The sequence below is a fragment of the Pseudonaja textilis genome, chromosome 3 (genome assembly GCF_049901715.1).
Source record: "Pseudonaja textilis isolate UNSWEBS1 chromosome 3, rPseTex1.2, whole genome shotgun sequence".
NCBI classification, from domain to species: domain Eukaryota; kingdom Metazoa; phylum Chordata; class Lepidosauria; order Squamata; family Elapidae; genus Pseudonaja; species Pseudonaja textilis.
Window position 1 is genome coordinate 174,725,987 of NC_141992.1, and position 18,608 is coordinate 174,744,594.

Here is an 18,608-nt window from a genome sequence, read left to right on the forward strand (position 1 = left end):
ATGTCATAAATCAGAGAGAACTAGCCGTTCGGGAGATGTCCAAGAATCTTCAAACAATCCTTTCCTGTAAACACCACCCAGCCCTGCATTTTGACGGTTTCAGCATAGATTGAACAGTCACTGTATTTAAAAAGGTAACATTGTAGAGTCAAAGCCATAGAGCAGATATGCTTGAATGTGTAGATCACTTTTCAAAAGAGGTTAGCTTTCTGCAGGCCAAACATCTGTTATTTTTAACTGAGCAACAGCCTTCTTCCTAATGAATTTAACAGAAGCAGAACTGAGAAGCTAAGATCAAGAAATGAAATATATAGCTTCAACTGTGTCTAGAGGCCATGACTAGGGCAATTAAACCAATGGATGGAAATGACGCATTATTCATTCTACTAGGACAGGAAGAAAAATGCTAATGAAGGAATAAATGAAGAGAAGAACCATGCCACTAATTATGTACATCAAACAAGTTATTCATGGAACACATATGACAGGAAAACATTTCTTTATTATCTGATGAAATCTCAGTTGCTAAAGGGACACGGGCAAATATGTTTCTTCCCCGAGGAAGAAAATAGTGCTTTCCCACTATTTAGAAATTGTAATTATCTCATAATTATATAATGCAATATATCTTCTTTGACACACTAATTCTGAGAACAAATCCAGGCTTATTTATTGATGGAGAGAAATAACCACGATTAAGAGAAAGCCGTGTCTCTGTTTGTTCTTATCATCAGTTGAAGAAAACATCTTGGATGGGTTAGACTGAAGTATAATATATTGTGAAATTGTTAGAGTGATGTGACACTGTGAGAAAAAGGGGTAGCAAAGAAATCCCTCCCCCAGTTTATTTTAAGGATTAAAAGAATAATACAGTGTCAACCTTGATATATGCTCTTTATCCTCAGTAATCCTATTATTAATAATACTGCTGCTGCTGCTGTTAAAAATGATAATACCCTAATGAATACAAGCTCACTGCAACTAAGAACTTGCTCTCAACTTGTTATATTTTGGAAAATGAATGTAAGGTCGTCTTTTATCCTGTCAAGGAAGGGATCAGGGAGATTTTCGTGATCCACACAAAAGTGTTTCCATTGCATCAGCTGTGACATAGTCAGAGACTTTTTGACTTTCACACCACTTTGGCTCCTCTGGTCATCTTGGATCACAGGACAACCTAAGAAAAATAACAGGAAGAAATCATAAGTTGATGAGTAATATTCAACAATACTTGAACATTCTGAAATAAAGATATTTATGGCTATAAAAATGCCTTGATTTGAACTCAAGGTACTCCAGATAACAGAATTGGAAGAAACCTTGGAAGTCTTCCGGTCCAACCACCTGCTCAGGCAGGAAACCCTATACCTGTGATGGTAAACCTGTGACACACAGAGCTGCGAGCTGCAGGCATACTTACCTCTTTGCGCATGTGCGTGCCTCATAGCTGATTTTCAGCTGGTTTGAGGCCTTTTTCGGCCTCCCAAAGGCTTGAGGAAGGCTTCTGCAGGCTTCTGCAAGCTTTGTATGCCGAAAACTAGCCGCATTTTGTCACTTCCGGTATTTTCAGAAAAACAGGAAGTGATGAAACGGGGCTAGTTTTTGGCCTACAAAGCTTGCAGAAGCCTGCAGAAGCCTTCCTCAAACCTTTGGGAGGCCAAAAATGGCCTCAAACTGACTGAAAATCAGCTGTGAGGGGCAATGCAGGTAAGGGGGTGGTGGGGGTGGATGGGGGGATTGTGCGCGTATGCGTAGGGGGCGTGGAAGAGCACACATTGCTTTGTGGGTGCTGGCACGCGAGCGCCAACGCACACACAATTTTTGGCACAGGAGCCCAAAAAGGTTAGCCACCACTGCCCTATACCATCTCAGACAAGTGGCTGTCTAGTCTTCTTAAAAACTTCCAGTGTTGGAGCACCCATAATTTCTAGAGGCATTTCCACTGATGCCTGAGACAAACAGCAAACTACGGCTAAGAAGCGACTTGCTGGATTAGTGTCCTCTAACCTGACATTCTGTTTCCCAGAGTAGTTAACAAAAGATAACCATCCTCTTCCTCTCCCATTTTATCTCCCTGCAACTGTATCAACTGACCACTGTAGTGTATCTAGTAGATAGACATCAGACAGTTCTGATCGTTTATTTTTCACAGCTATGTTAATCCCCCTTTGGAACAGAGAGAGTTCTCACTGTTTTCCAGCTCTAAAACTCAAGATTGCATGATGAATAACAGTGGCAACATTTTCTATATTTGGGGGGCTCAGTAATCATTAAGATAGACATTGGCACCTGAAAACTGGTTTTGAAAGTGCAGTTGCTGGCTGTAACATGGCTATTGACTCTTATTTTGTCTTGACAACTGGCTGCCATTATGTTTGGTACAACAAATTCATTCTTTCCCAAACTACAATATGAAGAAATATTTTCTTTTGCCTGACCTGAATCTTTACCTATAATTATAACCAAGTTAAATATTTGCACAGAATGACATAGATTTCAATTCTCAATAAAAGAAACAACATATTTAACATCATAAAATTGCTCACCAAATCCACTAATCTTAGCTTCTGCACCAGGGTTGCCTGCAAGGAGGGTGGGAGGTCAAAAACGGCAAGGGGGCAGCCACAACCATGCAATCAAAGTTCCCCCCCTTTTTTTATATGCATTGCAGCTTTGACTGCAGAGTTGTGGCCATCATCAGCAAACTTTTTTTGACCCTTCTGAAAGCAATCATTTTGCAATTTAAAAGTGGGGAGGGGGTACAGATAACAATAAAACTATCCCATATATGAAATAAGGCAGGAGCCACTCAGAAAAGTTCACCTTGATTATCTTTCTTTCCCATGCAGTTACACTCCAGCAAATCATGGGTCACACAATTGGAATCTTCATGCAATGTAAAGAGGTTTCTAAGTTCTTCAACAGAAAAACGGATATGCTCAGATCCCTTGGAAAAGTCTACAACCGCTCCAGAGAGAGCTTGCTTGCTGATTTGTCTTTGATAGATTTTCTCCTCTATTGTGCCTGCATTAAAGAAAGCAGACATTCATTCACTTCCTGAAAATAATGACCAGAGATAGGTATGAAGTGTACATTCAAGAACAGTCAAAACCATTGATACTAGCCAATGGGGGGAAGGGGGGGAGCATTACAACTACGATATTGCAGACCTGTAGTGAGTAGTCTGTAAATATGAACTGTGTGCCTCTGTCCATCTCTCCACACTCTGGCCATTGCCTACAAGAGAAAATGAGTCAATATAAATGATGGATAAGACCTTCCAGTTCATATGCTTGGGAATGTTATTTAACTATGCTGCTTATTTAATTTTGTTTCTAAAAATGGGGCTACAACCATGCTCCTGTTTTACTATGAGTGAGTTCATGAGGAAACAAATAATTTTTTTTGCAATTTTTTGACTGACTAATTATGTGGCATCAGGTCAATGTTGAACCACGCAGATGGTCTTCCATGACAATGTGTCAAAAACATTGACAAAAGTTTGACCGACTAAACAAAATGTTGAGCATCCTCTATGTAATTTTTTCTAAGAAGGCAAGCCTTGCCATTTCACTGACATTGGCTTTTAATAAATAGTCACTTATTTAAATGGATTTAAATCATTAAAAGGACTTCAGTTAATTCTGATTGATGCTAATAGCTCTGCAGTTCCAATATTAAAGAATGTAACAAACCTGAATATCAGTTGCTGGATTCCAGTCAATATCATACAGGATTAAATGAGATGCTCCAACAAGGTTCAAACCTACACCACCAGCCTTTGAACTTAATAGAAAGATGAAGGCTGGGCAAAATTTACTATTGAAACTGTCAACAATCTGTTGTCTCTGGGACACAGGGGTGCTGCCATCAAGTCTAGTATAGGGATATCCACGTCGTTGGCATACTTCTTGTAATATATTTAACGTCTGTGTATAATTAGATACCACAACGACTCTGTAAGCATGGAATATAGAAAACTGGTTATTATAAATTCCATCTATGTTGATGGAACAAAATTATTCTAATGCTAGTTTTGTTTGCATCTTATAATACAATAAACAAAATTTTCAGTTCTCTGATAGGAACTACCAAGTGAATTATGGGCTTTAATTTAGTGTACATGTCAATTATTATCAAAGAGATTGTACTAAGAGAAAAATGTACCATGTGCATTTTGTATACTTGCTATTTATTCATATGAAGGACTTCAAGCAGAGAAGATGTCAGCAAACCAAGGATGTATAGCAATAGTGTCTTAGTTAAATGATAGGCTAAGGTTATTAGAAGGCCAGTGGGAAATCATATATTTGGGCAGAAATCAAGTCCCACCACAATGAAATAGGCAGAGTCCTGAAAAGATAACACAGTTATAACACAAGTCTGTTGTGATAATCATGAAGCAGGGAGGACATTTCTGCTTTTGTTTCTATAAGGAAGAGTATATGTTCCACCAGGAAGCATATGTGAAACCAACCTTTATTTGATCTTATATGAGATTAGGCCAGAAAAAAGAAATTGTGTTTTAGAGAAAGAATTTGTTGGGAAATACCATGGATAGTTATTAACAGGAAGCTAGCTTATATTTAGATATGGAATGGCACATTTTCAGCTACCTCTCACTGCTCCACCTACAATGTTTGTTGAAGTTATTAAGCACAGACAAACATAATACCGGTATGTTTGTATTTCATATCTCTATGCTTGGTTTATTATTAATGAATTGTCGATGGCTATATTTTAGACTCTGCTTCTCTGCCATCAGCTCTCCAACATCAAAATAGTATGTTATCAAGAATGTAGGAAAATATTAGCAAGAAAATATTGGATTTTCTCCTGGGATAGATTTAGAATAAATGTATAAACCATCGACAAGCAACAATCAGATAAAAATGTGGAGAATTTGAAACTAATGAAAAAAGTTCATTCATGTTCCCTGAACAAAAATCTAAAAAGAGATATGAGAATTTACTTCAGTCTTCTGAAGAGATCAGAGTTAAATGGAAGAGCAATGACTACCAAGTTCCATAGCACTAGCTAATACAATAGCTAAGAAATAAATTAGAAGCCATGATGTCTCTTGTCTATGGAGATTCTCAGTCATCCAGGTCATGGTTGTCTCAAAGGTGCTTTTTCAAGAGGCAACTGGACTTACTGGTTTTTCTTTGAAGACATTTAGCTTCTCATCCAAGAAGCTTTTTTGGCTCTGAAAGAAAAAGTTCTTGAAAAAGCACCTTTGGGACATTATGTCTCTTGTTTAGAAAAAAGAACTAAACTATAAGATTCAAACACACTCAAACTGTACTTTCGATTTAAATAGCCTTCCTACCTTTCTGAAGGTCCACGTTCATGAATTGCTGCCAGCATCTGCGTTAGCACCTTCAACTTTCCTGAGTCACTCTCAGAGAAATTTGTCTGAGCACTTTCTTGAGAAAAAACATCACGTAAACCACCATAAAGGTTTGTTTGATCTTGGTTCTCACGAGACTCAGATTCTATCTTCTATGGAGAAGACAATTTTGGAAAAGTATTTGACTGTTTTAGTGACATTCCAACTAAAGCCATACCCACACTTTCTGCTTGTTCCCATTGTCATGACAACTACCCACTATTTCCTGAATGCAAAAGTGGACAACACTGTCCTCCACTTGCACTGAAACTATTGCAAATCTGTCTCCTGACTGTTTGGAAATTTCACTTCTAAAGTTGGCTTTTCCATTCTGATGCATCTTGAGCCCTTCCAAACAGTCACCATCTTTCATTCCAATCCAATGATATCCCCAGCTTTGATCAATTTTAGATTATGGATTTTTAATGCTGTAAGTCATCTAGAGTCGCTATGTATGAACTGGGCAGCCATATACATTTGTTTAATAAATAAAATGTTTGATTACTGTATTGATTGAAAACCATGTATGACGTTTTCATGAATCTGCTATTGTCTCCCAAGTCCTTCTGGAAGGAGCTGGTTAGAGAAAGCAATGCACGTTTTCAATCAAATCAAAATCTGTAATGATTGCAGATTTAAATACCCAGCAAACAATTCTAAGAATCTAGAAACATATTGAAACATAATTCAATATGCACACCTGTATTGTTTTCAAGAGAAGGCAGGGATGGTTACAAAGTTTTTTCAAAGCCCCAATGCATATTAAATGTGGGCTATTCTCCAAACTTCCTTGTAGGCAAGATCTAACAATCTGAGAGTTCAAAAGAGTTCTATAAAGAGCAAGCTGCAACACAGTTGGACGACAGAAAAGTATGCTCTCCTTTTTGGGGGGCAGGAATTTGTTGATGACCTCTTGGGTTCTTCTTAGAATGAAGAGTCCTGTTAGATGCATCAGCTCTGCTGCCCTTTTCTCACCTAAGTCAATGTCTTCCTAGAAAATAAAATAGAATATCAAATTAGTTCATGGGAATATATTTCCTGCCATGGCCTTCTATTCATTTTTGTTTACATAAAAAGGTCTCTTCCTTCACAAAAGCTTCTAGAACCCTGACCATGACCCTCCTCAATGAATCCCAATGAATTAAATAAAGATTTTATGCCTAGTATATTTGGAATAGGATTACAGTCTAAATTTACTCTTCTTAAATTTTATATTTCCTTTGCTTCTCAGATTTGCTTTAAACAATTTTGAAATAAACTCATAAATGTCTTAATCTGATTTATTTTAAAATTTTACCCTGCTTTCCTAAGCTACCAAGGCAGCTTAGAACAATAAAACTAAACACAAAATAAAAAAACTTGATAATAAAATCTATAATTAAAATTACTATAATTAAAGCCAATTAACACCTTAAAAGCTTAGTGAAATAAATATTTTTGCCATTTTCCAATATACTGAGAGGGTAAGGTTAAACACTTTTCCTTGGAAAGAACACTTGATAACTTGGAAGTGATAGATTAAAAGGTTCAGTTCCCTGTACTACATGATAAGATTTTGTTAGCAGAGAACTTTCTCTTCCTGTTTCTAGTATATCTTCAATAGTTAATCTTTGGGACAGTAGTTATATAATACATAACTTTAAATATAAGATATGTATTGCCGCTCATAACAATACATTACTTATCCCTCCAATAATAAAGAAACCTTATGTCTCTTAATTTTATGCAATCAGTAAAAAGTCACAAATTCCAATTGTTGTGATAACAGACCTCAGCTGCTGAAGGTTCTCGTGATCTAAGAATAGGCTCCTCATACACCTTTCTGTATGCAGATAAAGGACCAAGTATTCCAGGATTTACATATTCTATTAAAGCATAAAACTCTTGAAGATCATTTTGTACTGGAGTACCTTGGGCGACAAAATGTAATTTAGTAAATAATACAAGAGAGCCAATTTTGTGTAGTGGTTATGACACCAGATTAGAAACTGGGAGATTGTGGGTGCTTGTCCGGCTTTAGGCACAAAACCAGCTAGGGCCATTCATACTGTTTCAACCCTAAGAAGCAGGGAAGGGCAAACCACTTTGGGATTCTTGCTAAAGGGACTACTCCAGTCTCCAAGTGTCAAGACTGACTTGAAGACACACACACACACACACACACACACCTCCTTCCCTAATTAGATTTTTATTCACTTTTTTAACGCACCCATATAAGGGAGCAACAAATTTAATTTTTTTTATTGTAGGTTGAACAATGTTGAATTTATATTTTACCAAAAAGAAATAAAGGGAGATTGGTATACATCTCTTTTAGCTCTCATCAGCTAGCCATACCCTTTCTGGGATTCGAACCCATGTTACTTGCATATTAGGTAGATGTATTAACCTCTAAGCCATGGGCTGTCCTAGCTTTGCAGGCTATACCAGGGGAAAGATTAAGTGTTTTTTTCCCAGTGAAACTGATCTATCAGGGCAAACTGGTCTACCCAAATATGGTAGCCTGGGTTCGAATCCCAGAAAGGGTATGGCTAGCTGATGAGAGCTAAATAGCTTGAAATAGATCTGTACTATTATTTCTTTGTCGGTAAAATATAAATTCAACACAACAAATAGTTTGTCATGAAAGCAACTGCCTGCGAAGGGTCCTGAATTGGGGCTGAAAGGTAAAAGCAGAAACAATATGTTCAGTCCCATATTTGGGTAGACCTGATAGACCAGTTTCACTGGAAAAAAAACACTGTAGGTTGAACAATATTTTCAATGATACTTACTGAAATACTCACCTCAACCTTATATTCATATACCCAAGAATACAACCCATTTTCAGATATACTCCTGAGAAGGTTTTGCTTTCTACCTATTTTTTTTTTGTATTCCCCAAAAGCTTGTGGTGAGTGAATAATGATATACATACCAGTAAGAATAATTCTTCTTTCACAGGAGAGGCTGAGAAGAGCAGCGGTTGTCTTAATAGAACTGTTTTTCAAACGATGTCCTTCATCACAGATGACAAGGCTGAATTCTGTCTTTTGAATTTGGTCCACAGACCGTAGCAACATCTCATAACTAAGGATCAGGACTGAATAAAGGGGGGAATTGATGAATTCTTCCACTTTGTGATCCTGAATGTAAAGAGAATTGAAAGTTATGTGGGAATGGTAAAGCTGGAATTATAAGTAAAAGTGAATCTATGTCTAAATGTATGTCTTACTTATATAACTAAATGTATTTAATTATTCTGAATTAATTTATGAACAGTCATTGACAATAAGAGGGGATGACTAACTTAGTTTAAATTACGCACAATTATTTTTCTCCTGTATGCTTCCAATTATTAATTTTTAATCCAATATCCAACTGCGAGACACCATTAATTTTCCTTGTTTCCTGTTCACTTTCCAACCAATGTTAACCCCCTTCTAATAACAATTGGACATTTTAGTACATATAATATGTCTATGCCACTGCTTTTAGGAAGAAATGAAAGAAGGAAAATGTCTATACTGAAAGGCTACTTTTTAATCATAAGTACTGAAAATAAACAGTTGAGTTGCAAGCCTGCAGCATCCATTCATTTGACTGCTACTTCATACAGTGAGTTTAAGGTCTTAACCACAGTTTGTTATGGCTACTCATATGTTAAGTTTTTAGGTTGATAAACTGTATTAAGCCCAAATAAGTAAGATACATTCTAGCTCAGTGCTCCATGTGAGCCCAGAAACTGGATGAAGAGAAGGAATGTGAAGTTACATTTAGATTAAATTGTTCCACAGAGTGAAATAAGAAAAAAAGGTGTCATGTCAATGAAATTAAATCAAAAGAGTTCTATAAATGAAGGTGAACTTCATCTAAACATTTGGGAGTATCTAACATAATTATTCCCAATTTTCCTAGTTGCAATGTATGGTTGTGAAAGTTGGACCATAAGGAAGGGTGAGGGCCAAAGAATTGAGGCCTTCGACTCCTGCGAGTCCCTTGGACTGCGAGGTGATCAAACCGATCAATTCTTGAGGAGATCAACCCTGACTGCTCTTTAGAAGGTTAGATCCTGAAGATGAAACTCAAATACTTTGGTCACCTAATGAGAAGGACTCACTGGAGAAGAGCCTAATGCTGTGAAAAATTGAGGGCAAAAGAAGAAGGGATGACAGAGAATGAGGTGGATGGATGGAGTCATTGAAGCAGTAGGCATGATCTTAAATGGAATTCAGAGGATGGTAGAGGACAGGAATACCTGGAGGACCATTGTCCATGGGATAACAAAGGGTCAGACACAATTCGCGACTAACAACAACATAATTACTAGGGATAGGAGTGTAACTCTTTGGTTCACCTGATCAACTAAGAACACTTTGATTCTCTCATTTCCCAACCATTTCTTAAATTCCTTTCCCCAGTTCTTCACCAGACTTCCAGGAGTTACTATCAAGGCTCGTTTTATTACAGGCTTGCATCCATAAGGTCCTTGGCGCAGGAGTGTCCAGATGAGTGAAATACACTGCAGTGTTTTTCCTAAACCCATTTCGTCTGCAAGGATGGCGCCAAACCTATTGCTCACTCTAAGACACAGAAAAAGAAAGTGATTACTGTATAAAGTAATTTCAAGAAAGCCTTTGCCATTTTAATAGAACATTTTAGGCATCCTTATTGTTTGGCAATGTAGCAAAAAAAGTATTTATGGATTAGTCTTTTCATTTAATTGATTTAGTTTTATTTATTCCAACATGTCCATACAAAATAAAAAATATGGGATTAAATATGATTGTTGATTGTTATATTTTTACATAACATTGTTCATTTTTGTTGTAGGTTATATTGTGTTATGCTTGTACAGTTAAATAGATTGGATTAAAAGGGAACAACAGTACTTGTAGTAAAATATAGATACTCAGATCTGAACTCAGAAGGATTAGAGCAGGGATGTCAAACTCGATTTCACATCAGGGTTGTGTTTGACCTCAGAGGGCCAGGATGGGCATGGCCAGCTAAATGTCACTCATGTTGGGGGTGCCTGTGGTGGCCCGGAGGGCTCTGCAAGCGAAAATGGGCTCCCAAGCTCCATTTTCAGCTGCGATGGCCTCCTGCAACCCTCTGCCAGCGAAAATGGAGCAGCCCTCCCGATCTCCGTTTTCGCTGGCAGAGGCACCATAGGCCAGTCCTTCGCTGTTTCCAGGTTGGCCTCATGGGTCAGATCTAAGCACCCTGCAGGGCATATCCGGTCCATGGGCCTTGAGTTTGATACACTTGGGTTAGAGAAAGAGGCTACAGGTTGTTGTCTTCCTGTATTCAAATTGTATCGTTTGAGAATATATGCCGAACCTGCCCACTTGAATGTATTAAAAGATTATATTTTAGGTGAAGAATTTTTCTACATAAAGAGTTCTACTTGATAAATTAAATTTAAAAGAAGGAGCAAAGAATATGAAAATTTGAGGTAAGGCTGATAGGTGATCCATGTAAACATAAATGTTTCCTTCATGAAACTATAATACTCCTTTCATTGTTATCTGCATTATTTCCCAAACCTTCACCAAATTTGGCAAAAGCTGTCCCATCTTTTGGAGTATTAATAACCAAGCTTTTATTTGGCTAAAACTGAACCAATAAAATTGCTTTGTGCCCTTCCCTCTGGTGGATGAAGTCCCTGATTTGGTTGCAGACCTGAGCACAATAAATTATTAAGTAAGATTAATATCATATTTTTAATTTTGCTATAAAGTGGTCTCATCAGCTTCCCTGTTAATACGAAATATGGTGAACAATATTGCTAATTATTTCTCTGAAGGGAGAATTTTCCAGGGAAGAAGCAGTTGCATTATTCATAAAAAGATCCTTCCTTCAACAAAAGGTCTCAATATAATTCAACAAAAGATCTGCCTGTGCTTCACTGAATTGTTGCTTGTATTCTCTGATTTTTAAAGATTTATTTGAAGTAGACTTCAAAACCATCCATTTCTGTAATATTTTTAAAGCTTTTGTAATATGCAGGGATGGAGGTGGGAGAGACAATTATCTCTGTCAAAATCACAGGTTTAAAAATATTATAATTATAGAATTTGGAGCTTTCAACCAAACTAGGCAACAAGTAATTTTTCTCCAGCCTAGATCTCCTTAATTTCTACCCAAGAGAGCGAAAAAGCCCTTGTGGAAAAGCTTTAGCAAGGCTGCATGAATAAGATGGTTTAAAAAAAAAAAGACTTCTTCAAGTCAAGACCAACTTTTGGTAACCATATGGACAAGATCTCACAGTTTTGTTGGCAACAATGAGGAAACAATTTGCCACTGCCTTCTCCTACAAGGTTGTTTGGCTCTTCCCGTTACAACTCACACATTTCTTGTTAGTCCGTCATTCTAATATTAACCATGTCTAAGCTCACTTAGCTTGTTTTAGGTCAGCCAAAGTTAGCTAAGCATGACTCCTTGGCTCCACCTTGTCTATGTGACTTAATCATTCAGAGGGTATTTTAATTTTAAAAAATAGTACATTTGGATGCTATAAAATAAAATATCAGCTTCCAAGATCATTTTTATATCCAACAATGATAGTGTTCCCCATGGCTGCCATGTTGTAAATTGTTCCAGTACTCATTTTGTGACATTACCCACAAGATTATCTGGAAATGCCAAATGTGACCACTTGCTCAGAAAGATGACTTATCAGCTGGTGAAAGAGGCAAAATCTTGTGTTTTTGATAAGTCAAGCAGACCAAAGCTGACGGGTACACGTTGAAGCAATGTTTTCCCTTCACTGTATTTAACTGTATTGTTTATTTTTGTTTATTTGGCTTGAGTTTTCTTGTTTGGGAAGGACAATGTGAAGATTGTATATAAACCGAGAAACCACAATAGCTCTTATAAATATGCTATAGGTAAAGGCCACTGCTTAGTTACAGTTATTGTATTAGCCTCCACATAAAAAGTCCACATTATCCTCATATACTCTTCTCCTCTTTTGGTCTATGTGCAGTGTCTCCTCTCTCTCTCTCTCTCTACCCACCCGCTCAACCCTTTCTTTCTCTTTCTTGCTTTTGCAATTTCCATGGTTGATATCCTGCATAATTTTTTGAGGAATAAGGAACATCTAGAACATATTTTGTACAAATGCTATTTTCCAGCATTATGGATGGATGGATGGATGGATGGATGGATGGAAGGAAGGAAGGAAGGAAGGAAGGAAGGAAGGAAGGAAGGAAGGAAGAAAAGTTTTTTTTCTCACACTTCCATCATTGCTAGAAGTTTGTTCTTCTTTTTGTAACTGTCGCCACCTCTGCCTAGCTTCCCCATAGTCATCTCCCTGGATCTCTAAAGGCTAAAACTGTATCAATAGGATCTTCACAGAAATGTTGCTGAAAATCGCACCTAGATGAACATATCTTTCTCTCCTCAGCTTTAGCACAGATTTTTACAATATTCCAATGGCAAATTCACCAACTTTTCCCAAAACGTACCAATATTCTGAAAGACTGAGAAATCAAGAACCAAGAAAACATCATCTTCTTACCTCATTCCCATCACACATTCATAAAGAAATAGAATTCCTTCTCGCTGATGTGGGCGAAGATGGCTTGTTATGTAAGGGTCTACAACCACATCCACAACAGGCAAATGTGACTTGTTAAACAAGCGCTGGTGACTTGGGCCCGGATATGGCATAACTAAGGAATCTTAAATTTCAAACATAGATGTTATCAGTGCAAAAGGATTAGTTTAAAGCAAAAGCAACCAGTTTTCTAAGTGAAAGACCAAAAATAACTATTTGCCAAATTCAAACCAAAACATGCAAATAATCCTACCCTTTTAATCCTCAAATTGACATAGTTAATACACAATTATCAGTCTCATATAAACAGGCTTATCTAAGATGTTTAAAATTAAAGAGGAAAAACTTTGATATTTGTTCAAAAAATTCTTAAAATAAAATCAACAAAATGACACTTTGTTTCACTGGGTTATATTTCAACCTTATTTAATTTCCCAAATAATCCAACTTTTAGGAATGTATCAAAACATTTTGAGTCCTGTTTTAGGCATGAAAGTCAGCTGGGTGACTTTGGGCTGGATACTTTCTCTCAGCCAATTCACCTCACAGGGTTATTGTGTGGAAAATAGGAGGGGGAAGGAGAATTAGATATGTAGTTACTTAATACAGTAAAAAAGGCAAGATAAAAGTCAAATAAATAAATAAACTTGAAATAGGCTACTAAGACCTGATTTTAAATGGGTAGAAGTTTGAGTAAAGTTGGAAAAATAAAGAAATCTTTCTGGTTGTTCTGACCATAGAAAGGTCATTCTTAGGTTGACACAGGATGTCCCCAAATGTCCCTACATTTATATTGACTCTTCCATTCAGTTAAAAGAAATATTGCAGATACACAGATATCTTACATATATAGGTTGAAGACCCTGAAAGTGTTGTTGTTCCAAGATCCATTATACTGAATAAATAGTTCAACAAACTACTGTACTCTGGCCTGGGTTCTCAAATGTTTCCAGTAGCTAAGCATGCTACTTTAAAATAATTATGGAGGATCTTAGGCCTTATAGCATGCTCTGAGAAACAACCTAAAACAAAACTGAGTTATTCTGACTAAGAATAATACTTGTTTGAAGAAGCAACTGTATTTTCCATCATTCTTGATCACTGGCATAGTGTCTGGAATTTATATCTGGAGAATAGTAAGTTGCCTACTCATGAGCAATTGGCAAGTTTCTTAACTTTGCTGCAAATGAGATGGCAATATCTCCAAACTATCAGGGGAGGAATATCCTCTATTTGTTCAGTTTACATATGATTTTTGTTTTCAGATACATTATTTTTTCACTCCATCTAGATGTCACCCTATCCACAGTGCTTAGTTTTGTTTTATACTGAGATTCTGAGAACGAGAGAAAAAAGTTCGATTTTGGTTATCCAATTCACCTATTTAATTAATTTGGCCTTCCCCAAGTTAATTTCCTCTTTATATGTTGAGACAATGACTGGAGTGAATTCCAATATAAGTGCGACAGTTAGAGGGAGTCTGAATTTGATTTGGATTACTAATTCACTTTCTTTAGAAGGGGATAGAACAGAGATAGACAGATTAACATAAACTCAAAAAGAAATTCTTACTTGGAGCGAACGGATCATGACGTGGTTTACAGTTAGACCAATTTTCTTTAGTATTGGCTTTGGAAACATTTTTGAAAGGGTTACAAAACCATCTTGCTGAAGCAATTGGGGAATTCCAAATTTCTTCTGTGGCCTCCAGACCAGACAGAAAACACTTGCCACTTTTAAAGTCCTCTTCCAATATCACACCCATCACTTCAATTTCTTTGCTTCCAATCATCAGACTCTGACCTTCAGTGAGATTGTCTAAAACTTTGAACTGATATCCAGTGCCTAAAAGAAATTATAGAGGTTATGTAGAGGTATACGGATATAAATAAGAATACATTTGGTCAAGTGAATCTTCCCATTTTAAGAAAAAAGACATTATGGCCATACTGTACAAGAAATAAAGCCAATTCTTTTGACTAAAAAGCTGAATACTGATATTTGACACATTCTCTTTAAAGAAAAAAAATATTAAACAGCTCTATACATTTTTGAAAAACATCAAGAACATCCTCAACATAGCTTCTTTATTTTTATGGTGCAGTATCACTTTAAAAGAAGATAAACATTAGCTCCATTTGATGCCAAAACACCCACTGTTCCAAAATACAGATTGCATGCTAGAAGCTTTCCAGAGACCTGATACTTATGAAGGCTAGGGAAAAAAAACAATTTCTAACCCCAAATTCAAAAACACATTCCTGAAAATATCTTACACCTTCATTTACTTCACTAAATGAATTTCTAACTTATCCAATCCTATCAGGCATTGGGAACAAAAAAGCTTGATTAACAAGTTAATGAGTAATGCATGAAAGCTAGCCCTTGTTGCTAAGCAATATAGTGCAGAAAATGGTTGATTTCTCTCATATTTATAATTGTGTTAGCAGCACCAATTATTATTTTTCTGAAAACAAAGAACTCTATAATACTTTAGAGACAAACACATTTATGTAAATAGTTGTGGGGTCTGGAACATTGTTTTTTATTGCATAAGCATGTAAGTTTTGATTGAAATGTCAGAGATTGTCCTTTATTTGGTAATGATTTGCTACCGAAAAATACTTTGTACAGCTGCCTCCCACTCACCACCCTCCTAGAATAATAATGCTATTCAGCTATAATTGATTTGGATACTGTTGACTCCTAGTAAGTTGGTCTGAAAGAGTGACTGGCCCAAGGTCAACCAGCTGGCTTTCATGGCTAAGGTGGAACTAGAACAAATAGACTCTGGCTTTCCAGCCTGATGTTTTAACAACTAGACCAAACTGGCTCTGCGTGCATGCACACACAGACACAGACACACACACACAAGGTGTCAACTAAGAATTGAACTTACTACATCTGATAAAGTGGAATAGATAAAAGATTATATCAAAAGACTGGTGCTATAAAGAAATGGCTTCAAGGTATGCCTTCTTGCATATTTTTCTGTACTTCATTGTGGAGGAGGTAAATCGTTACAAAAATGTTTAACTAAATAAATCATTTGCAGTTGCACTGAACACATGCAGTCTAGTTTTTCCCTCCTCTGAACTGGAATTAACTTGCAAATATATAAATGTAGGGAAGTGTGTTGTGGATATGCAGATATTAAATTCCATTATTTACCAGAAACATTCTTAAAAGGGTAGTAGTAAGAAAAATATAACTAGAGTGAAACAGAGTGTGCATATGTAAGGAAGAGAGAAAGACAGGTGACAGAGTAATATTCCGAATATGGAATAACATTCTGAATATGGGAATTTTCAGGGAATGTCTAATAGTAGGGCAATATTTTGGACTTGATTCAGAAGATGTTTCAGGAGAGGTGGTTCAGAATAATACTTTCCAAACATTCCTTTTATTGGGAGATTTCCATTCATTCTTCCTTTTGAGAGGATAATAAATATACTCTATTCATACACAAGGAATTTCAGAGTACACTAAGAGCATTTTTCATTCACTACTATTTAAACCTGTCAGCTGAATTTGCCATCTCAATCCCTAAGCTTGAATTCCAACCCATTTATGCAAAGATCTAATCACTGCAATTTTTCCTCTCCTTTGACCATTCCAACTCCATTCTGGCAATTGCCAAATGTGTTGCAATACTATTTCCACAACCCCAGCTAGACAATAGCTATAATAGTTGAAAATGATAATAATTGAGGTTGAAGTCTAACACTTCTAGAGCAGGGGTGTCAAACTGGTGGCCCACAGGCCAGATGCAGGTCACGTCCACGCTAGCTCCTCGAATGGGAAAACATCACAAAATGTCACTTGATGGCAACATGACATTGCAGGTTTGACACCAGTGCTCTAGTCTAGAAGATACAAATCTGGCCTCACTCACAAGTTAGCCATGACAAAACTATCTCTGAACACACAAGTTTCAATTAGCTGACATGGCTATGTAATATTCTAACTTTCTACCAATAGACAGATAATTTCTTCATAAACTCACAAAATCTTAAGCACTGGAAGGACCATTTAGACCTCTGGATTCCTGGGCTTTTCACCTCCTTTTATATAACCCTACCTTCCTTCAAGGTGTGGCCCCAGTCATCAAATTTAGTATCCTTTTCTTCCTTTGGTAAAAGTTACATAACAATATTTCTTCCAACAAACACCTGGATAATTATTTCCATTTCACTCTTACCTCTTCCAATGTTTTTGCCTTCCATATCCTTGAGCATCACAGACTTTCCTTTCACTATAAGAACAGCATCACCTTCCCACTTCTTGTGCTTTTTCTTTGAGGCTTTGCACCACACAACACTGAAATATTTGGCAAGGCAGATGGGCTCCTCTGGGTGTCCTGCTTTTTCTATTGCTGCTGGATCTGTAAGAATGAAGACACACAGGAGGTCTCTGAATTGCAGGGTGCACCCAGGTATGCAAACTCGTGTGGCTTGTGTGTGAGCCTGATGATGGCAGATGAGATTCTGCTGAAATGTCGCTACAACTTTAAAAGCACAACTATAAAGATGTGGGAAAATACCCGAACAAAGCTGAATACCATACATATAAATACCCGCGAAAACATAAGAAAACAAATACACACACACACACACACACACACACAAACCTATTTCTGCACATACATGTAAGAGCTGGGAGAGGAGAAAGAGATAGCCAATGTATGTATAGCAGAATGCCTATATAGAGCACTGTACTTCAAAACATTTGAAGAGTACTGTACTATGTTGTGAGCTCCTGCCAAAAGCAAGATGCTTTGACAGAGAGGCAAAAGATACTTCTGAATGGAAAGGTACATAATGGCAGAGAAAAGGATCAGCTTTGTCTGGGACAAAGACCAGGCAATGTGCTCCCAAAATGTGACCTTGTGTGCAGTGCAGTCTACTCAAAATATTCCAATGTTTGTTTTTTTAAATATTTGTTTTACTGAAGTACTCAACCTGATAAGCAGATCACAGAAACATTGGTTCCTGCCATCTACTCATGAGGAGCCACTGTCAGGAGTATATGTAGGCAATCTCATGATCTCTCCTTTCTCCGGGGAGGTTTTGCCAGCACAAATTCCACATCCAGCTGTTGATGTCAGCCATAAAGTTGCCTCTGTTTCTTCAGGGATATCTTTAGTTCACCATGTCCTCAATGATTGTCATCAAGAATGACATTTCTTCTCCAGTCATCTGGCATTTCATCAGTTTCTCAAGGTTTTTCAAAAACAATATAAAAAGGTTCATCTAAATTCTCAGCTATATTATCATAGGTCCTGCATTTTGCCCTGAGATTTAAATTCACTTTATGAAGCAATGTTTTTTCATATAGAGTTTAAGGGTTCAATTACACTTCCCTTTTTTTCTATAATACACATAGGGTTTTTTTCCCCCCAGATGTCTTTATTTTTCAGCTCCAATTTCCATTAAAGCCTTTCTAATCAAATTCCCCATACTTCAGCCTAGGTCCTAGGACATTTTCCTGTGAAGTACGGTATATCCTTCTTGTGCCAGCAAACCAAATCTCTTTCATCAACACTGTATGATAGCCAATTATTCATATTCATATTTTCAATCCATTTCTATGGAGTAGAAGGAATAGCAATCCCACATTAGCCCAAAGGTGGGATTGTTATTTATTGTTTAATATCCATGGCGATATCATTGCAAA

The 18,608-nt window shown here is 37.0% G+C and overlaps 1 protein-coding gene across 3 annotated transcripts in view; it reads right to left on the reverse strand.

Moving 5' to 3' along the window:
- Positions 1-482: 482 nt before the first annotated feature.
- RAD54B (RAD54 homolog B) overlaps positions 483-18,608 on the reverse strand; it is a 41,167-nt gene continuing 23,041 nt past the window's right edge. For 2 of the 3 annotated variants that reach the window (XM_026705964.2, XM_087931518.1), the window contains 12 exons: positions 17,134-17,316; positions 14,505-14,777; positions 12,894-13,056; positions 9,726-9,951; positions 8,307-8,514; positions 7,160-7,299; positions 6,090-6,380; positions 5,330-5,502; positions 3,696-3,957; positions 3,171-3,237; positions 2,824-3,024; positions 483-1,177 (listed from right to left, as the gene is read on the reverse strand). In XM_026705964.2, coding sequence (XP_026561749.2) covers positions 996-1,177; positions 2,824-3,024; positions 3,171-3,237; positions 3,696-3,957; positions 5,330-5,502; positions 6,090-6,380; positions 7,160-7,299; positions 8,307-8,514; positions 9,726-9,951; positions 12,894-13,056; positions 14,505-14,777; positions 17,134-17,316 — 2,369 coding nt within the window. In that variant the 3' untranslated portion in view covers positions 483-995. The remainder of the gene's footprint in view (positions 1,178-2,823; positions 3,025-3,170; positions 3,238-3,695; positions 3,958-5,329; positions 5,503-6,089; positions 6,381-7,159; positions 7,300-8,306; positions 8,515-9,725; positions 9,952-12,893; positions 13,057-14,504; positions 14,778-17,133; positions 17,317-18,608) is intronic. The other variant, XM_087931517.1, reaches the window with a different exon arrangement.